We start from the raw sequence: 23119 nt of genomic DNA, 5'->3' as shown, positions 1-23119 counted from the left end.
AAGACACATCTCTGCTGAAGTATCCTGGTTCGCTCTTATTTAGAAACAAAAATGCACTTACTTTTTTCTTCTGCATGTACTTTAGAATTTCTAAAGTCTGCTTAATTTCAGGAATCTGACCTTTTAGCCTGTGAATAAGAAAAAGGTTAGCTTAGTATTTTGCAGGCAAGAATAAACACCAGGACAGAGTCTTACTAGCTTCACATCTTCTGTTGTCATGTTTTTGTGAACTATTTACAAATATAAAATATTAAAAATATTTAATAAATTTTGTTTCTTAAAATATCTAAAATATTTCAGATATATTTAATAAAACATTTAGATGTAACAGCAAATGTTTATGGAATGCCTATTGTGTACAAATCCCTGTTCTATATGTCAAACACCCCATCGTTATTTAACATTTCTAGAGCAAACCACATTCCAGAGGTGATTCAAGGTTCTGCATTTGATTAGAATTGCATTTAAACAGATTTTTTAAATAACATGCATTCAAATATTATATTCTAAATTCAAAACCACTGGAAACCACCAAATCCCTATCACGTGCTCCTGCTCAGTGCACTCACTGCACAGACATGTACATCACAGTCAGCTAAATGCCAGCAAAGTACAGTGACAGCTTCTCAGGGCTTGTGCTTCTCACACTGCAAGAAATGTGCAATATCACCAGAATACCTAACACACCACATTCTGATATAGTATAGTTTAGTGATTCTTTTAAATTTTGGGTAATGTTTCTTTAACTTTTATGTTGATAAATGCTATTTTCAAGTTAGGTAAGAACTGCTCTTAAAATTATGAATGGATCACTGGTTTCAACACAAGAAATGAAAGAAAACGATGTTGGGCAGGATGAAACTGATCAGACTCAACAGGTAAGTTATATTATAGCAAAACTACTAGCCTGGAACAACTGGACATCCATATGCAAAATAATGAATCTAGACAGACCTTATATACTTCATAAAAATTAACTCAAAATGGACTATAGACCCAAATGTAAAATGCAAAACTATAAACCTCCTAGAAGATAACACAGGAGAAATTCTAGATGACCCTGAGTGTGGCAATGACTTTTTAAATACAACACCAAAGACACAATCCATGAAAGAAATAACTGATATGCTGGACTTCATTAAAATTAAAAATTTCTCAGGAGTGACATCAGCATCAAGGTGGAGTGAGTTCTCTAGTTATCTCTCCCCTCCACCACACAGCAGAAAAGACATTCACACTCCAACAGAGGACATCCTAACACAACACAAAAACGACAGAGAGACCCACGCAGCCATATGATGGAGGGCAGAGAGGCTGGAGCCCCCCTCAGAGGAGGTGAAACAGGGTAAGAGAAAACTTCACACCCTCCCCAAAAGACTGGGATCCAGGACAGTGGGGCCTCCCAGAGGGAAGAAACAGGGGAGGGGACGTTCATTCACCAGAATATCAAAGATCCTTAAAGGCCCTCACAGCCTAGGGGAAAGCCCCTACCGAGGTAAAAGCTAATGTGGAGGTGACCACATCAAGCCAACACCCAAGGAGAGCAGATAGCAAGGGCAGAGCGAGAAAACCCCAAGAGCATGCAGAAGAAAGCATCCCTCCCTGCACCTGCCCAACACCAGCTCCAGTGTCTGGGATCCTGGCAGAATGCAGAGGACTAAGAATAAATGGCTCTTGACCATTTATTCTTTTTTACCCAGTGGGAAAAAGCGGTAACTGAGCCCAAACAATACCACGATGTGCAAAAACAGAGCCACGCCCTCTAACAGTATCAAAAATTATATTAAATGTCCAGACCAGAGAGAAAATGACAAGTACCCAGAAATCAGTCCTGAGGACACAGAAATATGTAATCTAAATGACACAGAATTCAAAATAGCTGTCATAAAAAAACTCAACGAGTTAAAAGAGAATGTAGAGAAACAAGTCAACGAGTTCAGGAGCTACTTCACAAAAGAGACTGAAACTATAAAGAAGAACCACTCAGAAATATTGAAGAGGAAAGACACAATGGAAGAGATAAAACAAAATATGGATTCCCTGAATGCTCTAGTGGACATTATTATAGAGGAGCAAATCAGCATAATCGAGGATAGACATATTGAAATGCTCCAGATATAGGAGGAGAGAGAACCAAGACTAAAAAGAAATGAAGAAAGTCTTTGAGAAATATCTGACTCAATTAGGAAATGCAATGTTAAGGATTATAGGTGTTTCAGAGGAAGAAGAGAAGGAGAATGGAGCAGAAAACTTGTTCAAAGAAATAACAGCAGAGAACTTCCCAAACCTGGGGAAGGGGATGGAAACCCATGTAGAAGAGGGTACCAGATCTCCTAAATATGTCAATGTAAAAAGATCTACTGAAAGGCATATAGTAGTGAAACTGGCAAAAGTGACTGACAAAAATAAGGGCAGCAAGGCAGAAGAAAATAACCTAAAAAGGAACCCCTATCAGGCTTTCAGAGGATTTCTCTGCAGAAACCTTACAGGCTAGGAGAGACTCAAAGGACATATTCAAATCTTTGAAGGACAAAAACTTTCAGCCAAGAATACTCTATCCAGTGAAAATATCCTTCAAATAGGATTGAGAAATAAAAACTTTCCCAGATAAACAAAAGCTAAGGGAGTTCGTAGCCACAAGACCCCCCACCCCCGTCAAGAAATCCTCAGGAAGGCCCTCATACCTGAAAAAAAAGGGAGAAAGAGGTTACCAAGCACAGAATATAAAGATAAATAGGTAGACAGAATCAGGAAATTGTAGCTATACATCAGAAAAGGTTAGCAAATACTAATGGACTATCTTATCTACGAGACTTTGAATACAAACCGCATGGTAACCACTAAACAAAAAGCAGAACAGAGACACAAATAATAAATAAGGAGAAAACAAAGAAACACAAGATAAAAAACTACATAACTCAATTGGTAGACCAAAACACACTGGACGAGAAACAAAGGAAATGCAGGAGAACCGGAAAACGAGTGATAAAATGGCAGCATTAAGCCCTTATATATTGATAATCACCCTAAATGCAAATGGATTGAATTCTCCAATAAAAAGACACAGAGTGGCGAGACGGATTAAGGAACAAGACCCAACAATATGCTGCCTCCAGGAAACACATCTCAGCTCCAACAACAAGCACAGGCTCAGAGTGAAGGGATGGAAGACAATACTCCAAGCTAATGGCAAACCAAAGAAAGCAGGTGTCACAATACTTATATCGGACAAAATAGACCTCAAGATAAGGCAGGTAAAGAGGGACAAACAAGGGCAGTATATAACGATCAAAGGAACACTCCAGCAAGAAGATATAACACTTATAAATATCTAAGCACCCAACACAGGAGCACCAAAGTTCATAAAGCAAATATTAACAAACCTAAAAGAAGATATTAAAAATAACACAATAATAGCAGAGGACCTCAACACTCCAGTCACATCAATTGATAGATCGGACAGAAAAATCAACACAGAAACAGTGGAATTAAATGAAAAGCTAAACCAGTTGGATTTAATAGACATATATAGAGCACTCCATCCAAAAACAGCAAAATATACATTGTTCTCAAGCGCACATGGAACATTCTCAAGGATAGACCACATGTTGGGAAATGAAGCAAGCCTCAATAAATTTAGGAAAATTGAAATAATGAGAAGCATCCTTTCTGATCACAATGCTATAAAGCTAGAAATTAATTACAAAAAGAAAGCTGAGAAAGGGACAAAGATGTGGAGACTAAACTACATGCTACTGAACAACCAATGGATCATTGAAGAAATTAAAGGAGAAATCAAAAAATATCTGGAGACAAATGAAAATGATAACGTACCATACCAACTCATATGGGATGCAACAAAGTGGTACTAAGAGGGAAATTCATCACAATACAGGCACACCTTAACAAACAAGAAAAATCCCAAATAAGCAATCTCAAACTACAGCTAATTATAAAAAGAAGAACAAACACAACCCAAACTCAACAAGAGGGAAATAATAAAAATCAGAGCGGAAATAAATGCTATTGAAACAAAAAAGGCGATAGAAAAGATCAATGAAACAAAGAGCTGGTTCTTTGAGAAGATAAACAAAATTGACAAACCCCTAGGCAGACTTACAAAGAAAAAAAGAGAAAAAGCTCAGATAAACAAAATTAGAAATGAGCGAGGAGAAATAACAATGGATACCACAGAAATACAACAGATCATAAGAGAACATTATGAAAAACTATATGCCAACAAAATGGATAACCTAGAGGAAATGGATAAATTCTTGGACTCCTACAATCTCCCAAAGCTCATTCAAGAAGAAGCAGACAATTTGAACAGACCAATCACAAGTAAAGAGATTGAAACAGTAATCAAAAGCAGCCCCAAAAATAAACGCCCAGGATCAGACGGCTTCCCTGCAGAATTCTATCAAACTTTCAGAGAGGATTTAACATCTATCCTTCTCAAGCTATTCCAAAAAAATTAGGGAAGATGGAATGCTTCCTAACACATTCTACGAGGCCAACATCATTCTGGTACCAAAGCCTGACAAGGACAACACAAAAAAGGAAAACTACAGGCCAATATTGCTGATGAACATAGATGCAAAAATTCTCAACAAAATATTGGCAACTCAAATACAGCAATACATTAAAAGGATCATACATCAAGATCAAGTGAGATTTATACCAGGGACACAGGGATGGTTCAACATCTGCAAATCAATCAGTGTGGTACACCACATCAACAAATTGAGGAATGGAAACCACATGATCATCTCAACAGATGTGGAGAAAACATCTGACAAGATCCAACAGCCATTTATGATAAAAACTCTTAACAAAATGGGGATAAAAGGAAATTACCTCAACATAATAAAGGCCACATATGACAAACCCACAGCCAACATCATACTCAATGGGGAAAAACTGAATGCCATCCTCTGAGAACAGGCACAAGACAGGATGCCCACTCTCACCACTCTTATTCCACGTAGTACTGGAGGTTTTGGCCAGAGCAATTAGGCAAGCCAAAGGAATAAAAGGAATCCAAATAGGGAGTGAAGAAGTGAAACTCCCGCTGTTTGCAGATGACGTGATCTTATATATGGAAAATCCTAAAGAATCCATCAGAAAACTATTAGAAATAATTAACAACTACAGTATAGCTGCGGGGTACAAAATCAACTTACAAAAATCAGTTGCATTTCTATACTCTAATAACAAACATAGAGAACTCGAGAATACAATTCCATTTACAATCACAACAAAAAGAATAAAATATCTAGGAATAAATTTAACCAAGGAGGTGAAGGACTTCTACAATGGAAACTATAAGACATTATTGAAAGAAATAGATAATGACATAAAGAGATGGAAAGAGATTCCATGCGCATGGATTGGAAGAATAAACACAGTTAAAATGTCCATACTACCCAAAAGCAATCTACAGATTCAATGCAACCCCAATCAGAATCCCAATGACATTCATCAGGGAAATAGAACAAAGAATTCTAAAATTCATATGGAGCAACCAAAGACCCCCAATTGCTAAAGCAATCCTGAGAAAAAAGAACAAAGCTGGAGGCATCACAATCTGTGACTTCAAAAGGTACTACAAAGCCATAGTGATCAAAACAGCATGGTACTGGTACAAAGACAGACACGTAAATCAACAAAACAGAACTGAAAGCCCAGAAATAAAACCACACGTCTATGGACAGCTAACCTTGGACAAAAGTGTCAAGAACATACAACGGAGAAAAGATAGTCTCTTCAATAAACGGTGTTGGGAAATCTGGACAACCACTTGCAAAAGAAGGAAAGTAGACCATTATCTCACACCACACATAAAAATAAACTCAAAATGGATCAAAGACTTGATCAAGTCCTGAAACCATAAAACTCCTGGAAGATAATATAGGTAGTACACTCTTTTGACATCAAACTTAAAAGGATCTGATTGAATACCATGTCTTCTCAGACAAGGGAAACAAAAGAAAAAATAAACAAGTGGGACTTCATCAGACTAAAGAGCTTCCGCAAGGCAAAAGAAACTAGGATCAAAACAAAAAGACAACCCACCAACTGGGAGAAAATATTTGCCAATCATATATCTGACAAGGGGTTAATCTCCATAATATATAAGGAACTCAAACAACTGAACAACAAAAAAACAAACAGGTCAATCAAAAAATGGGCAGAGGATATGAACAGACATTTTTCCAAAGAAGATATACAAATGGCCAACAGGCACATGAAAAGATGTTCAACATCACTAATCATCAGGGAAATGCAAATCAAAACTACACTAAGATACCACCTTACACCTTTTAAAATGGGTATAATCACTAAGTCTAAAAATAACAAATGTTGGAGAGAGTGTGCAGAGAAGGGAACCCTCATACACTGCTGGTGGGAATGCAAACTGGTGCAGCTACTATGGAAAGTAGGAGGCTGATTCCTTAAAAAACTAAAAGAGAACTACCATATGACCCAGCTATCCCTTTGCTGGGTATCTACACAAACAACTTGAAATCAACAATCCAAAGTAACATATGCACCCCTATGTTCATTGCAGCGCTATTCACAATAGCCAAGACATGGAAACAATCCAAGTGCCCAGTGACCAATGATTGGATAAACATGTGGTGTATGTATATAATGGAAGACTACTCAGCCATAAAAAAGACAAAATCACCCCATTGGCAACATGGATGGACCTGGAGGGTATTATGTACTAAGTGAAAAAAGCCAGACTAAGAAAGACAAACACCAGATGATTTCACTCATATGTGGAATATAAAGAAACACACAAAGAAAACAGTTCAGTGGTTACCAGGGCAAGGGGGTTGGGGGGTGAGCACAGGGGGTGAAGGAGAACACTTATGTGGTGACAGACAAGAAATAGTGTACAACTGAAATTTCATAATGATGTAAACTATTATGAACCAAATTTAAAAAAAACTTAAAAAAGATTTCTGCTCAGCAAAAGGCACTGTGAAGAGAATAAAAAGACAAGCCACAGACTAGGAGGAAATATTTGCAAAAGATATATCTGGTAAAGGACTGCTATGCAAAATATTACATTACAAAGAACTCTTGGAACTCAACAGTAAGAAAAGAAACAACTTCACTAAAGAATGGGCCAAAGACCTCAACAGACCCCTCACCAAACAAGATATACACATGGGAAATAAGCATATGAACAGATGCTCCACATCATATGTCATCAGAAAAATGCAAATTAAAATAATGAGATACCACTACACACCCACCTATGAGAATGGCCCCAATCCAGAACACTGACACCACTAAACACTGGTGAGGATGTGGAGAACAGGAACATTCATCCATTGCTGGTGGGAAGGCAAAATGGTGCAGCCACTGTGAAAGATAGTTTGGCAGTTTCTCATGAAAGTAAACATACTCTTACCATACCATCCAGCAATTGCGCTCCCTGGTACTTACCCAAAGGAGGTGAAAATGTATTTCCACACAAAAACCTACACATGGATGTTTACAGCAGCTTTATTCATAATTGCCAAAACTTGGAAGCAACCAAGCTATCCTTCCATAGGTGAATGGATAAATAAATTGTGGTACATTCAGACAATGGAATACTATTCAACGCTAAAAGGAAATGAGCTACTGAGCCATGAAAAGACATGGAGGAATCTTAAAAGCATATTATGAAGTGAAAGAAGCCAATATGAAAAGGCTACATAGTGTATGATTCCAAACATAAGACATTCTGGAAAAGGCAAAATTATGGAGAAAGGAAAAAGGTCAGTGGTTGTCACAGAGGTTAGGAGGGAAGGGAGGGATGAACAGGTGGAGCACAGAGAATTCTTAGAGCAGTGAAACTACTCTGTATGATACTATAATCACAGATACATGACATTATGCATTTGTCAAAACCCACATAATGTACAACACAAGAGTGTACCCTAAGGTAAACTATAGACTTTAGTTGTTAATAATACATCAATACTGGCTCCTCAAATGTAACAAATGTACCACTCTGGGGGGAATGCTGATATTGGGGGAGGCTATGCATGTTTCAGGGGCAGGGGGTATATGGGAAATCTCTGTTCCTTCTGCTCAATTTTTCTATGAACCTAAAACTGCTCTAAAAAAATAGTCTACTAAAAAGTAACTTAAAAAAACCACTGGCAACTGACTCCCAAATGAAATCAACCACACTGACAAGAAAATAAGAGATAAAAATATGCTGAAAACACTCAAAGTCACTTAGAAAGGAAAGAACAAAATATTTTCTTTTTTGGTCACTGAGGTGTAACTGTTTTTTATGACATTTAGAAGCTGCTTGGAGCCAGCCCTGTGGCATAGTGGTTAAGTTTGGCGCACTCCACTTCAGTGGCCCATGTTCACAGGTTTGGATCCCGGGGGTGGACCTACACCACTCATCAGCCATGCTGTGGCAGTGTCCCATATACAAAAAGGAGGAAGACTGGCACAGATGTTAGTGCAGGGCTGATCTTCCTCAAGCAAAAAAAACAAAGGGGGGGAGGGGAAGATTGGAAACAGATGTTAGCTCAGGGCTAATCTTCCTCAGCAGAAGCAGCAGCAGCAGCTGCCCAAGGCTTTAACATGTTGTGCATGGAAAAATGCAAGAAATAGTTCTGGAGTCCCTATCAAATCACAATGTAATTTGTAACAAAAAAAACTAAAGATACAAAAACAAAGCTGTGGTTCTTTCAAAATAAATTTAACTAAATATTATTGATCAGTTTGTAAACAAAATTTAAATATAATGAAAATGTACTTAATGCATCATATAAAGGAAGCCACAGCACATGTGAAGGAGGCCAGCAGGGCAAACTTTATTACACCCTGTGCTACTGACCTGGTGAGAAACGTGTTAGACGAGTCCAGTGCTTAAAAAAAAAAATGGTATCACTATCTGGTAATATAGTCCAGTGAATAATCTAGAAACATAGTCTTAGCATTCACTTTGTTTGACTTAGTTTGACTTAGTTCTATGAGCTCTTTACAATTCCATATGGATGTTGTAGGTCTCTCAATTTTGCTTATTTTTGTATGATCTGTTGATATAGGTAAATACTAGAAAGATATAGATGTATTCATTTGTAAAATATCTGAAACACATACAACATAAGAATTATGTGCATATCAAGTTTTTTGGTCAAGTAAATGATTTCTATGATATATTTTTGTATGTGTAAATATTACATATACTGTATAAGTTATGAAGCATATTAATAAATTGAGCAGCTGCAAACTCAGGCAACTTAGGAACCAGATAGCCAAGGCCACTGCAGATGTCCAAGCAATACATCCCACCCTACCCTGCTCCATCCCAAGAGTTAGGAGCTCTCCTGAACTGAGTGTTTACAGTCCCTTGTTTTCTTTTTCAAAGAGTTCCATCATATTTATGTGTATCCCTAAACAATAAATCCTTTGCTGGTTTCTTAGCTTAATACAAATGGTCTCGTATTGTATGCATTTTTCTGGGGTGTGCTTTTTTAACTCAATTAGGTCCCTAAGATTTGTTCGCTCATTTTCACTGCCATATAATATTCAATTATGAATATAACACAACTTCTTTATTCACTCTCCTGTCAATGGATAGTTGTCAATGGGTCAGTTCTAGGTCTTTGTTATTATATGTCCTGGCAGTGAGTAGGGGAATGAGAGGGGAGAGTAGCTTAGACGGGAAGTAGACCAAGTCTTCGAAAGAGAAGTAAGGCTAAAGGAGAATTTTCTAGGTGTTTTTCTCCCTCTAAATTGCCCTGGGCGAAGCACATTACCTACCTCAACACTGTAGGGGTAGAAAAAGAGTAGAATTGGTCAGAGGCAGGGAGTAGTTCAGGCTGAGGAGCTGAGAAGATGGTAGTAGTGACCCCCAGCAGTGCCCCTCTTGGGGAGAAGCAGCACTTGTCCAATGGCTGTGCCCTGGATTTTAACACCAGCAGCATTCTTCCTACCTCTACCCACCAGAAAGGACTTAAATTACTCCCACCCTCACATACATTACTGGCCAAAGTAACTGATATCCCAGAGAGAATATGAGTTTACAGGGAAAAGAAATGATAATTTGCTAAACTCAAGTACAATAAAATAAAGACAATAAACTCAACAACCTCTATCAGATGAAACAAAATTACATACTAAAAGATAAGATTATATACCAATTTAAAAATACCTCAAAGACAAAAGACAGGATATTGGTAATAGTAAGAATAAACAAATAGCTGTAATAAGAACCAATGAAAACTACTAGGTATAAAAAAACGTAATGGTTGAAATAAAGAGCTCATGGATATCCAGCTAACTGCCAAAAGACAAAGTACCAAAGTCAGCAGAAGAGAGGAAATAATAAAGAGAAATAGAAGACAGAATTAGAAGCATCAGCATCCGTATTGACAAGAATCACAGAAGGAGAGAAGGAAAAAAAATTAACAGATGATAGATAAAAGGCATACAATTTACGTGTTAAAGAGATCACCACAAGAGAATCACGAAATACTAAAGAACTTTTACACAGCTGAGGGTAAAGTTAAAGGTAAATGACAGGCTGCAAGAAAAGATTTACAACATCTGTAAAGAAAAAGGTTAGTATCCAATCTAAACAGAGCCATCTGCTACAAAACTTGCTCATGCACAAAAACAGTTTTTGTTGCGTAGCTGCTATCACAGAGGTGAGGGAAATTCCAGAAAAAAATAAAAGAGAAAACAACTGGAAAAGGCTTTGAACTGAGCGGTGAAGACCAGAGAGAAGTAGGCATCATGAAGCAGATGCTGATATCAGCTGTATACCTTAGCCTGGGCCCTGACTTGCTGGATTTAAAAGCAATAACCCTATATTATTTACATGGAACACTCTTAAATATATATAATAAGTAGGCTGAACATAAAGGGACTGGAAAAGATACGCCAAGAAACTGTTAGCCACAAGAAAGCTGGGACAGCTGTAAGAATCCAACAAAATAGACTTTGTAACAATACACATTATTTTAATAGGGTTAAATTCACCAAGAAGGCATAATAATTTTCAAATGACACGCATCCAATAAAACAGACTAAAAAGTTCGTAAAAAAAGGACAGAAGTTGTTTCACGTTAAGATGGCAGCAGACCAGCACTCCCACTTCTAATTGCTCAAATGGCCAGAGAAAATAAATCCATCCTTTGTTGGCAGGCAGCACGGAGCTGATAAGGTGATAGGAACTACAGGGCTAAGATTCCTGCAAGGGAAGAAACTGAGAGGTGAGCTGATTTCCTGCGGCCACTTTTACCAAATAGTACGTGAGGGGACGGTTCTCTTTATGGAAGTATGACAGCTTATTAATCAGTAAAAAAGAAATAACTGAATCAGAACATTATCATTTTGCAACTCATAATTAATGGATCTAGGCATTGAGTATCATAAAAAGAGATAAGTAGATACCATCTGCCTCTTAATGGAAGAACAGTACACAAATCTATGAAGCAGTGTTGCCAAAAAACACCCCACAAATACACCCTGAATATGATCAAAATTGTAAATCCAACTATCAATCTATAATAAATAGAGAGAACAAAGAAACATGCTTGAAAATCCCACAATTCCTTTGAAATTGAGCAACATATTTCTGAATAACTCATGGATTATAAGTCTAAATGTGAAAGATAAAACAATAAAGCTTTGAGAATAAAACATTAAGAGGATATCTTCTTGAACTTGGGACAGGCAAATATTTCTTAAACAGGATACAAAAAGCACTAACCATTAAGAAAAAAGATTAACTTGGACCACATTAAAACTAAATGGTGAGGGGCCAGCCCCATGGCCACATGGTTCATGCACTCTGCTTGAGCGGCCCAGGGTTCACTGGTTCGGATCCTGGGCACAGACTTACACAGTGCTCATCAAGCCATGCTGAGGTGGTGTCCCACACAGAAGAACTAGAAGAATTTACAACTAGGATATACAACTATGTACTGGGGCTTTGGGGAGGGAAAAAAGAGGAAGATTGGCAACAGATGTGAGCTCAGGGCCAAGCTTCCTCACCAAAACAAAAACAAACCAAAAAAAGTATACCTCAAAAAAAATTTAAATTAAATGGTACCAAGTCAAAGAGTATGTCCATGTCCCCAAACTGAATCAGGAAGAAATGGAGAATCTGAATAGACCAATCACAAGTAAGGAAATAGAAACGGTAATCAAAAACCTCCCCAAAAATAAGAGTCCAGGACCAGACGGCTTCTCTGGAGAATTCTACCAAACATTCAAAGAAGACTTAATACCTATTCTCCTCAAACTGTTCCAGAAAATTGAGAAAGATGGAGAACTCCCTAACACATTCTATGAAGCCAACATCACTCTGATCCCCAAACCTGACAAGGACAACACAAAGAAGGAGAACTACAGGCCGATATCACTGATGAACATAGAGGCAAAAATCCTCAACAAAATTTTGGCAAACCGATTACAGCAATACATCAAAAAGATTATACACCATGATCAAGTGGGATTTATACCAGGGACACAGGGATGGTTCAACATCCGCAAGTCAATCAACGTGATACACTACATCAACAAAATGAAAACCAAAAACCACATGATCATCTCAATAGATGCAGAGAAAGCATTCGACAAGATCCAACACCCATTTATGATAAAAACCCTCAGTAAAATGGGTATAGAAGGAAAGTACCTCAACATAATAAAGGCCATATATGATAGACCCACAGCCAACATCATACTCAATGGACAAAAGCTGAAAGCCATCCCTCTGAGGACAGGAACAAGACAAGGGTGCCCACTTTCACCACTCCTATTCAACATAGTTCTGGAGGTGCTGGCCAGAGCAATTCGGCAGGAAAAAGAAATAAAAGGAATCCAAATAGGTAACGAAGAAGTAAAACTCTCGTTGTTTGCAGACGACATGATCTTATACATAGAAAACCCCAAAGAATCCACAGAAAAACTATTAGAAATAATCAACAACTACAGCAAAGTAGCAGGGTATAAAATTAACGTGCATAAATCAGTAGCATTTCTATACACTAACAATAAACTAACAGAAAAAGAACTCAAGAACTCTATCCCATTCACAATCGCAACGAAAAGAATAAAATACCTTGGGATAAACTTAACCAAGGAAGTGAAGGATCTATACAATGAAAACTACAAGACTTTCTTGAAAGAAATAGGCGATGACATAAAGAGATGGAAAAACATTCCTTGCACATGGATTGGAAGAATAAACATAGTTAAAATGTCCATACTACCTAAAGCAATATACAGATTCAATGCTATCCCAATCAGAATCCCAAGAACATTCTTCACAGAAATTGAACAAACAATCCTAAAATTCATATGGGGCAACAAAAGACCGCGAATTGCTAAAGCAATCCTGAGCAAGAAAAACAAAGCCGGCGGAATCACAATCCCCGATTTCAAAACATACTACAAAGCTACAGTGATCAAAACAGCATGGTACTGGTACAAAAACAGGTCCACAGATCAATGGAACAGAATTGAAAGCCCAGAGATAAAACCACACATCTATGGACAGCTAATCTTCGACAAAGGAGCAGAGGGCCTACAATGGAGAAAAGAAAGTCTCTTCAACAAATGGTGCTGGGAAAACTGGACAGCCACATGCAAAAGATTGAAAATTGACCATTCTTTTTCACCACACACCAAAATAAACTCAAAATGGATCAAAGACCTAAAGATTAGGCCTGAGACAATAAGTCTTTTGGAAGAGAATATAGGCAGTACACTCTTTGACATCAGTTTCAAAAGAATCTTTTCGGACACTGTAACTCCTCAGTTGAGGGAAACAATAGAAAGAATAAACAAATGGGACTTCATCAGACTAAAGAGCTTCTTCAAGGCAAGGGAAAACAGGATTGAAACAAAAAAACAGCTCACTAATTGGGAAAAAATATTTACAAGCCACTTATCCGACAAAGGGTTAATCTCCATAATATACAAAGAACTCACACTGCTTAACAACAAAAAAACAAACAACCCGATCAAAAAATGGGCAGAGGACATGAACAGACATTTCTCAAAAGAAGATATGAATATGGCCAATAGACACATGAAAAGATGTTCATCATCGCTAATCATCAGGGAAATGCAAATCAAAACTACACTAAGATATCACCTTACCCCCGTTAGATTGGCAAAAACATCCAAAACCAAGAACGACAAATGTTGGAGAGGTTGTGGAGAAAGAGGAACCCTCATACACTGTTGGTGGGAATGCAAACTGGTACAGCCACTATGGAAAACAGTATGGAGATGTCTCAAAAAGTTAAAAATAGAAATACCCTATGACCCAGCCATCTCATTACTGGGTATCTATCCTAAGAACCTGATATCAGATATCTCAAGAGTCCGTTGCACCCCTATGTTCATCGCAGCATTATTTACAATAGCCAAGACGTGGAACCAGCCTACATGCCCAGAAACTGATGATTGGATAAAGAAGATGTGGTATATATACACAATGGAATACTACTCAGCCATAAAAAAAGACGAAATTGGCCCATTCACAACAATGTGGATGGACCTCGAGGGCATTATGTTAAGCGAAATAAGTCAGTCAGAGAAAGACGAACTCTATATGACTCCACTCATAGGTGGAAATTAGCATATTGAGAAGGAGATCTGATCGGTGGTTACCAGGGAAAAGGGGGGGTGGGGGGAGGGTACGGAGGGGGAAGTGGTGTACCCACAACATGACTAACAAAAATGTACAACTGAAATCTCACAAGGTTGTAATCTATCATAACATTAATAAAAAAAAAAAAAAAAAAAGAGTATGTCCATGACATACCCATAAAAAAAAGAAGAAATCAGAAGCCTACCACATACCATACATAAAAATAAATTTCTGACGGATTAAGAAGTTAAATGTGAAAAGCAAAATTTTACAACTTTTAAAAGAAAATATAGGAGTTTGTCTTTTTAAATATGAAATATAGGATAGGATTTCTTAAAGAAGACACAAAAAGCAATAACTATTTAGGGCAACTTTGACTGAAAACATTTAAATTAAGAACTACTGGGCAAAAGAAAGCATAATGAAAGAAAAAAGCCAAATTACAAAAGGAAGAAAAATATCTCACATATATAACCTAAAAGGATTAGTATCCAATATATAAAGAACTCCTACAAATAAAAAAAGACAACCAACCCACTACTAAAATGGGAAAATTCTTCAAAAAAGTTTTCCATATTCACTGTCTCCATCATTCCATCATTCTCTTTTAAACCACTGGACCAATAGTGTTTCCATCCAGAACATCAATGACTTCCACTTTGCTAATTTCAAATCCATTCTCAGTCTTTATCTTACTGGAGCCATCAGTAGTATTTGACACAAGCGATCATTCCCTCCTTTGTGATATATTTCCTTAGCTTGGCTTCCAGAAGCCCACAATCTCCTGGTTTTCCTGACCTCACTGGCAGCCTCTCTTCAGTCTTTTTTGCTGGTTATCTCTCTTCTCCCTAACTTCTTACTGTTGCAGTGCCCAGATCTTTGATCTTCTCTTCACCTACATGCCCTCCCTTGGTGATGAAGCTCATTCACTTCTCTGGTTTAAATGACCCCCAGTTTTTATTTCCAGCCCAAATCACTCCCAAAATTCAGACTCATATATTTAACTGCCTACTTAACATCTCCACGTGGATGTCCACCTCAAATGGGTACAGATTGAACTCCTGATATTCCCCCAAAACTGCTCCATCCAGTCTTCTCCATCTCTTCTGCCTCCAAATTCATAACCAGCCTTCGAAATTCTACACAACCATCTGGTCCTCTTAGAAGGTTCCCCTGAACCTCCCTGCCCCCTCCAGATCATGCCTTCCCCTTGCTAACTCATTACTTTGTACCAAAGCACCCTGACTGCTTTGCGTACTTTGTGTACTTATTTTATTTATATACCCATCATGCCCCTAGAAAGTGTCCTTGTTGAAAACAGATGATACTGCACCTTATTTCACCCAAAATAGCATCTGGCACCTACTAGGAATTTCATGTTCAACTGACAGAAGAATGCTGGCACATGTGCATAGCAGACATCCAGAAATATTTATTACAATGAATTGACTTTATAAGCTACTGTAAAAATACAGGGAAATAAAAGGATTGAGAGCAAGAATACCTTTGTCCTATGCCTATTAGCTATGAAATCTTGGAAAAATCATAAACTCTGTGGGTCTCTCATATCATTGGCAAAATGAGAAGAATGAATTAGACATCTAATATGTTATGAACCTAAAAGCTTTGGAATAAGGTCAATATTCATTCTATTATGCTTTCAAAACCATCTTTAGACTCACAATACCAAGTGCTGGCGAGGATGTGGAACAACCGGAACTTTCATACATTGCCAGTGGGAGTATAATATGGTATAGTGACCTTGGGGGACTTCTGGCAGTTTTCCATAAAATTGAACATACACTTACCATACAAGTCAGCAATTCCACCCCTAGGTAATTACCCAGGAAAAATGAAAACATATGCCCACACACAGACTCAAAACCAAATGGGGAAACAACCCAAATGTCCATCAACAGGCAAATCGATAAAAATTGAGGTACGTCCACGTACAATGGAACATGACTCAGCAACAAAAAGAAACTAATTTACTGATAAACACACAACACCATCAATGACTCTCAAAAGCATTATACTAAGTGTAAGAAGGGTAACCTAAAATACTAGTTACTATGTGCTTCCATTTATATGAAATTCAAGAACAGACAAAACTAATTTATGGTGAAAATAATCAGAACAGTGGCTGTCTCTGGCAGTGAGCAGGGTTGGCTAGAAAGGAGGGAAAAGAACTTCCTGGGGCAATAGAAATTGTTCTATCATACTGATCTCAGCAATGATTACAAAAGTGGATATATTTGTCAAAATTCACCAAACTGAACATTCAACATTGGGACATTTTAGTGTATGTAAATTATGTCTCGATTTTTTTTAAAAGTGTAAGCCATACAAGATTAATTAAAAAAATCGGCCAGTCCAGTGGCACAGCGGTTAAGTTCACATGTTCTGCTTCTCAGCGGCCCGGGGTTCACCGGTTCAGATCCTGGGCGTGGACATGGCACCACTTGGCAAAAGCCATGCTATGGTAGGCGTCCCACGTATAAAGTAGAGAAAGATGGGCATGGATGTTAGCTCAGGGCCAGTCTTCCTCAGCAAAAAGAGGAGGATTGCTAGTAGTTAGCTCAGAGCTAATCTCCCTCAAAAAAAAAATTTTTTTAAATCTTGGAAGTTTTTACACTTACCTCCTTTTCTTTTGAGCAAGGTTGAGTTCCATAAACTTATACTTCTGGTATTGTTCATCTAGTTTCTTTAGCACTGTATCTGCAGTCTCATTCCCAGGCTGTTTCATAAAGGAATCTACATCCTCCTTTAATATAAAAAATAACACATTACAAATTTTAGAATTCATACTTCTAATATGATATTTGACTGCTTTAGCTTTATCTTTAAAACATAAAAAGGTTTGTGTTTCATTTTCTCCACAGGATGGTTTTTAACTAAAAAAGTAGTTATAAAAAGTTAGAGACCATTTTATACAGTGCACATACATTATATAGCTAATTTATTATTCCTCTACCTTCCTTTTCTTATTTTTATGTATATTGGGAAAGAAAGATGACCTTGCCTGCTTTATGCATCCTCCATGCAGCCCTAGTAGTAAATATGAAAATTACCAAGAATCAAACACATTGCCCAGTCATGTGCCCTAGCCACAAAACGCTTCAACAGGTTGGGGGCTAAAATTATCGATTTTATTACTTAAATTATTAACTCAACAAGTTCTGCCATAGAAATCATGCTAAATATGGTCATTAGGTTCCCAAGGCAAGCCACAAGTGCCTCCTCAAGTATCAAGTGGTTGAAATAAAGTAAACTTAAAAGGCAAACAGAACAATAGTTTGTAACAGGAATAATTAAGCAAGAGAAAAGCAGTAAAACTGAAAAGCATTTTTTAAATGTATACTATATGCTGATCCTTGAAGAAAAGCTAGTTAATTAGATAAGAACCAAAAACAAGATGAAAATACATGGAAACTTTAAGGAGATTCTATAACAGCCTTCTAGTACTTTAAAGAACTTTAGTTTTTCACTGCAAGTAAGTTAAATTCAATTATCTTACAGTTTCTGGGATCTCTACACCATTAATTTTATCCATGCTTACTAGCTACGAGGGAATATTTTAGCTGAAACAAGGCAAGGAGAAAAAGAGAAACACAACAACGGAGTCAACTATGAAGCCATCAAGCTAGAGACAGTAAAAGTAACTGAAAAGGTGAGGCTGAGGCAACGGCTGAGCTCTGTATGTAAACTGGAGATACTGTCTTCCTAGAAGGGCCACTGCAGGAAAGAGAAATAAGTCAAAGTTTCCAGCACATGGTACCTGTTATGAGGAGCTTAGGGTCTAACAAGGAGAATTAACTATAGCAGAATAGGATTTCGGTTAAGAGACAGAGGCTGCCTGGTTTGAATTCTGGCTTCATCACATAATAGACGTGTTGACCTTGGGTAAGTTATTTAACCTCTCTCTTTTCCTCAATTTCCTTATCTCTAAAATGAAAAAAAAGTACCTTTTCCCCACAGGGGATTAAATGAGTTAGCATGTGTAAAATGCTTAGAAGAGTACGTGACAGCTAGGAAGTGCTCAACAAACATAGCTATATCTATAACACAATGTGCTAAGGGAATAGATGAAAGTACCAAGAAAACCATCTTGGGGTAGTGGTCAGGAAAAACTACAGGGAGATCATATCTGAACTAGATATGAAATTCTAGAGATGAAGAGGTCAGTAAATGGACAAGGGGGAGAAAAGCAAATTACTGCACCAGTGGGAATGGGGAAAGGGGCAAGGGTGAGGTCTAACTTGTAACCAGTATGGTATACTGCCTCCTATCATCACAGAAACTAACATATATTAAGCGTCTACTTGCAATACTGAAAGCACATTCTCCATCTCCCATAGCAACTCTGTAAGTATTGTTATTCCTATTCCAATTAAAGAAACTGAGGCTCAAAGTGATAAAATAATATGCTCAAGACTAAGCAGCAACTGGGAAGTAGAGGCAGAATTCAAATCCTGGTCTATTTAGATGCCAATGTTCTTTCTACAATACCATGCAATTCCCATTAGTTTGGGAACATAAAAATAATTACGTAAAATTTGGATTGCTTACTACATCATATTGGCAAAAATTTTAAGGTCTAGAAAAAAATAACCCATAACATTTTAAGATAAAACTTTATAAAGCCCTCAAAGTTTATCCTCCTGAATTACTTTTGGAGTCATCTGTAGCTGAGCACCCTGAATGTAGTATTTAAGGCACTATGGAAATTCAATTCGACATCCAGTTAGGAGCTTATCCTATGTGTCAGGACTGTGCAAGGACCAGGAGAAATGATAATGAGCAAGATAACTACCTCACTTTCCTCCCAGTGGCAGAGCAGGATGTGTAAGTAGAGGCTCTGGAGCCCCACAGATTGCCCAAGTTCAAATCCTGGATAACTCACTCACACCCTGTGTGACACGGGACAAGTTACTAAAGGGCTCTGTGCCTCAGTTTCATCATCTACAAAACGGGAACGATAACAGTATCTACCTCCTAGAGTTTTGTTAAAGCATGAGCAAAGTCCCTGGCACTCAACAAAAATTATCTGTTGATACAATTAGTTCGCAGATGAACATAAAGAAACAAATGGCACAGCTTGGGGAGAAAACGCAAAATGACTAAAGAAAATAACTACAAAATTGAATCACCAAATGCAAATATGCAATATAGAGTGTATATAAAAGAATACACTCTAAATAAAATACATTCTAAGTAATCAATAAAACAAATGGGTCTTTTGAAGGATGTAAGACATGATTAACAAAAAGACAGAGATAAGGCAACAGAGGTACAAACCAAAAGGCCGAGAAAATTCCATTAAGAATTGATTCGGGAAAGACAGATGATACCGGCCTGGAAGGCCAGTGAGGTTTTCTGTCATTATTCAAATAGTTCTCAAATACTTTTTCTAGATTAGCCTAGAGCAAAGACAGGATTGAAAGCATCTCCTTGCTTCTCTTTGTTTGGACTTGGGTTGGTCTACCTGTTCTATGAAGCCTCCAAATTGCATTCCCTGCCTCCTGTCTCAACTCCACACGACTCATTTTCTACTAAGTTGTTAGAATGATGTACCTAAAACCACTTATTCTCCTGAATTAGACGAAACATTATATCACGGCTTTATTTAGACACCTTCTAACGACAGCCCGTTGCCTATTGGATAAAGCCTCAATTCCTTAGCAGAACACACAAGGACTTCACATTCTCACCCTATCCCACTTTCCCATCAGCCTCTTATTCCATTCCTCTAAGGCAACAAACCGCTGCTCTCCTTCAACAGACTGTCTTTTCCTATTTTCAAACCTTAGCAGGAGCCATTCTGCCTACTCATTGTATCCTAAGTCACCATTTATCTGTCGGTCTCTCCAGCACTTAGGCTGAGTCTCGAGTTTCTCACCGCTTCCCCTTTTCCAGGCAGCAGGGGACGAACCCCGGTGGCCGGGGCGGTCCCTCAGACCACCCCGCCCCCCACTCCGCTCCGACTCCCCAATCCTCCCGCCCGGCGCCCCCTTCTCTTCTCGAGCCTTCTCGGACCACGTTTCCCCCCCGGCAGTTCCCAGTACAGCTCAGTCCGTTGAGGCGCGGAGGGAGATAGAGGACGGAGCACTCCCTGCCAGGTCCTTTAGTTCAACTCATTTTCCCAACAGTCGAGGCCAGAGTAAGGGCCGTGAAGGAAGGGGTGGCCCGCGGCCTAGCATCAAGATGCCGAGGACCAGCGCGCCCTTACCACAAACACGGCTTCAGGAATCCCTAGGTGGAGCCGCCGTCCGTTCCCTGCTGCCACTTCACCTAAACCACAACTGTCCTTAGCCGCCGCCATCTTGGGGAAGCAAGCGCGCGACTAACTGCTTCTCCAACCGCCAGCCGCCGGGGGCCCGTGATTGGCTCGCTTGCACCTGCAAGCCCGCCCCTCCCTTGTGAGTCTGCGCGTTCATTGGCGCGCAGGAAGTACCCGGCCCCTTCTCCCTGACCAGAGTCCCCCAGCCTTTGGGTGCTGATTGGTTGCGTGCAGGTGAGTGACAAGGCTGGAAGAGCCGCGGGGGAGAAGCTGGCTCTGCGGAAAGGACAATACAGAGTCCTGCGAAAAAGCGTCTCGTGGATGTTGTGGGTGGGCAGGGCTGGAGACCCTGGGAATCCAGGACCGAGTCGGACCCCACTCTCACCATAGAACAGGGAGCACTCTTCAGAAGGGCCTTCGAAGTGACCCGATCTCCTTTCGAATACAAGCGAACCTGGGACCTAGACGCCACCATGGGGCTTTGGCCTCGGTGCCTCTCTGGTCCCAGCATCCCAGCGAGCTTCCTGGCCCCTGAAGGGGACTTGTTTTGTGTCTGCTTCTGGAGTCACTGGCCTGATTCTAATAAATATCACTCCCATTGTACCAACCTTTCCCGAAAGCCACCTTTGATTAGAATCTCGCCACTCCACTCAAACATTTTGAAAGCTTCAGTCTACATAACAAAATCCTAAGGACTCTTCTGAGGTTTCTATGCCCAAGGACTTCCCCAGCATTGCCCACAACTACAACTCTTTGAGGGCAAGTGTGTTATACAGACACAATTAATTATTCTTTGGCGTCTTTTCTGACATCTAACAACCGTGTTTGTTCCTACCTTTGCATGCACTGGAGTGATTCCCAATGAAGCAGTGCTTCATCCACACCCACAAAGCCTACCATGAGCCAGGCCCTTTATGAATGAAGGATAAACGTCAGTTCCCTTACCTAGTGGGGACACACATAATGATTAACATTTATTAAAAACCAACTGTGTGCCAGTCACTAAGTCATGTTATTTAGTCTCCACAGCCCAGTGTGAGAGGGACTGCTATCACTCTTAGTTTACAGACAAGTAAAGGGCCTTAAAAATGAACCATTTGTAAGATAATAGGATAAATATTATAATAGACACATCACGTAGGAAGGATACACAGGTGAAGACACTACCTAAGTCATATTTTAAAGTGATAACAATATATACCAATAAGGCTGTTGTAAAGATTAAATAAGATTATATACGTACAATGCCTAAAAAGTACCTGCTACACAATAGGGCAACTGAATGATTTTATTTTCATTATCTTGTTCCACCCAACATCCCAACATCCTTACTGTCTGGTCATTATGAGTACATACATAAAATGACCTTGTCATGGTAGAGTGCCAACAGAATCAGAAAGAGGTCAAAGAAAAGCCTCTCAAGGCCAAAGAAACGAAGCTATATGCAAAAAGACCCAGCACTAGGGAACCAAGAGCCCAAAGTCACCCCAGTACTGAGTCAAAGAAGAGGCCAGGCCTGGGAAGCCAGAACTCCATGCTTCAAGTTCCAGGAAGGCAGGCTGCAGCAGGCACTCTCCAGCTCCTAATAGTATAAGGCAATCTAGATTAGTGCTAATTAGTACAGACAGTCATAGAAATAGCAACAATCTAGTTGGAGCCTCTCATGTTACAGATGATAAAACTGAGGCCTAGAAAGAGAACAGAAGGTGCCTAAAATCCCACAGAATGTCTTGGGGTAAAATAGAAAGAACCCAAATAATTCAGTTCTAAGTCCGGTGTTCCTTATTGCATGGAAAAAAAAAAAAAAAAAAAAAACAGACTTGTGAAATAAAGTAAAATGTCCAGAAACAGACAAGTACACAGGGAAATTTAATAAATGATGAGGGTGGCATCTCAAATCACTGAGGCAAAGATATACTTTTTAATAAACAGTGTTGTGACAGCTGGGTAGCCATTTGGGAAAAGATAAAATTAGATTAATATCACAAACTATATACAAGAATAAATTCCAAATGGATTAGGAAAATAAATGTAAAATAAAAAAATAAATGTGTAAAAAAATAAATTCTTTTCCAGAAGAAAATATGGGATAATTCCCCCTTTAACTTTGGTATAAGGAAAGACATTCTATGACTTATCTAGGGACAATAAAAGAAAAGGCTGATACATTTGCCTGTTTATAAAAAACAACAACATAACAC

General features: G+C 38.7%; 1 protein-coding gene across 1 annotated transcript in view; it reads right to left on the bottom strand.

The window, feature by feature from the left end:
* The window catches only part of VBP1 (VHL binding protein 1), a 29707-nt gene extending 8686 nt beyond the window's left edge, over positions 1 to 21021 (bottom strand). Inside the window, 3 exon segments of the mRNA NM_001433650.1 lie at positions 62 to 128; positions 17278 to 17402; positions 20868 to 21021. Of these exon segments, the coding sequence (NP_001420579.1) occupies positions 62 to 128; positions 17278 to 17402; positions 20868 to 20960 (285 nt within the window). The 5' untranslated portion in view covers positions 20961 to 21021.
* Between the last annotated feature and the right edge of the window lie 2098 nt (positions 21022 to 23119).

The sequence above is a fragment of the Equus caballus genome, chromosome X (assembly GCF_041296265.1).
Source record: "Equus caballus isolate H_3958 breed thoroughbred chromosome X, TB-T2T, whole genome shotgun sequence".
NCBI classification, from domain to species: Eukaryota; Metazoa; Chordata; class Mammalia; order Perissodactyla; family Equidae; genus Equus; species Equus caballus.
The sequence above is the reverse complement of the archived record's forward strand: the minus strand, read 5'-3'. Positions and strand labels throughout refer to the sequence as shown.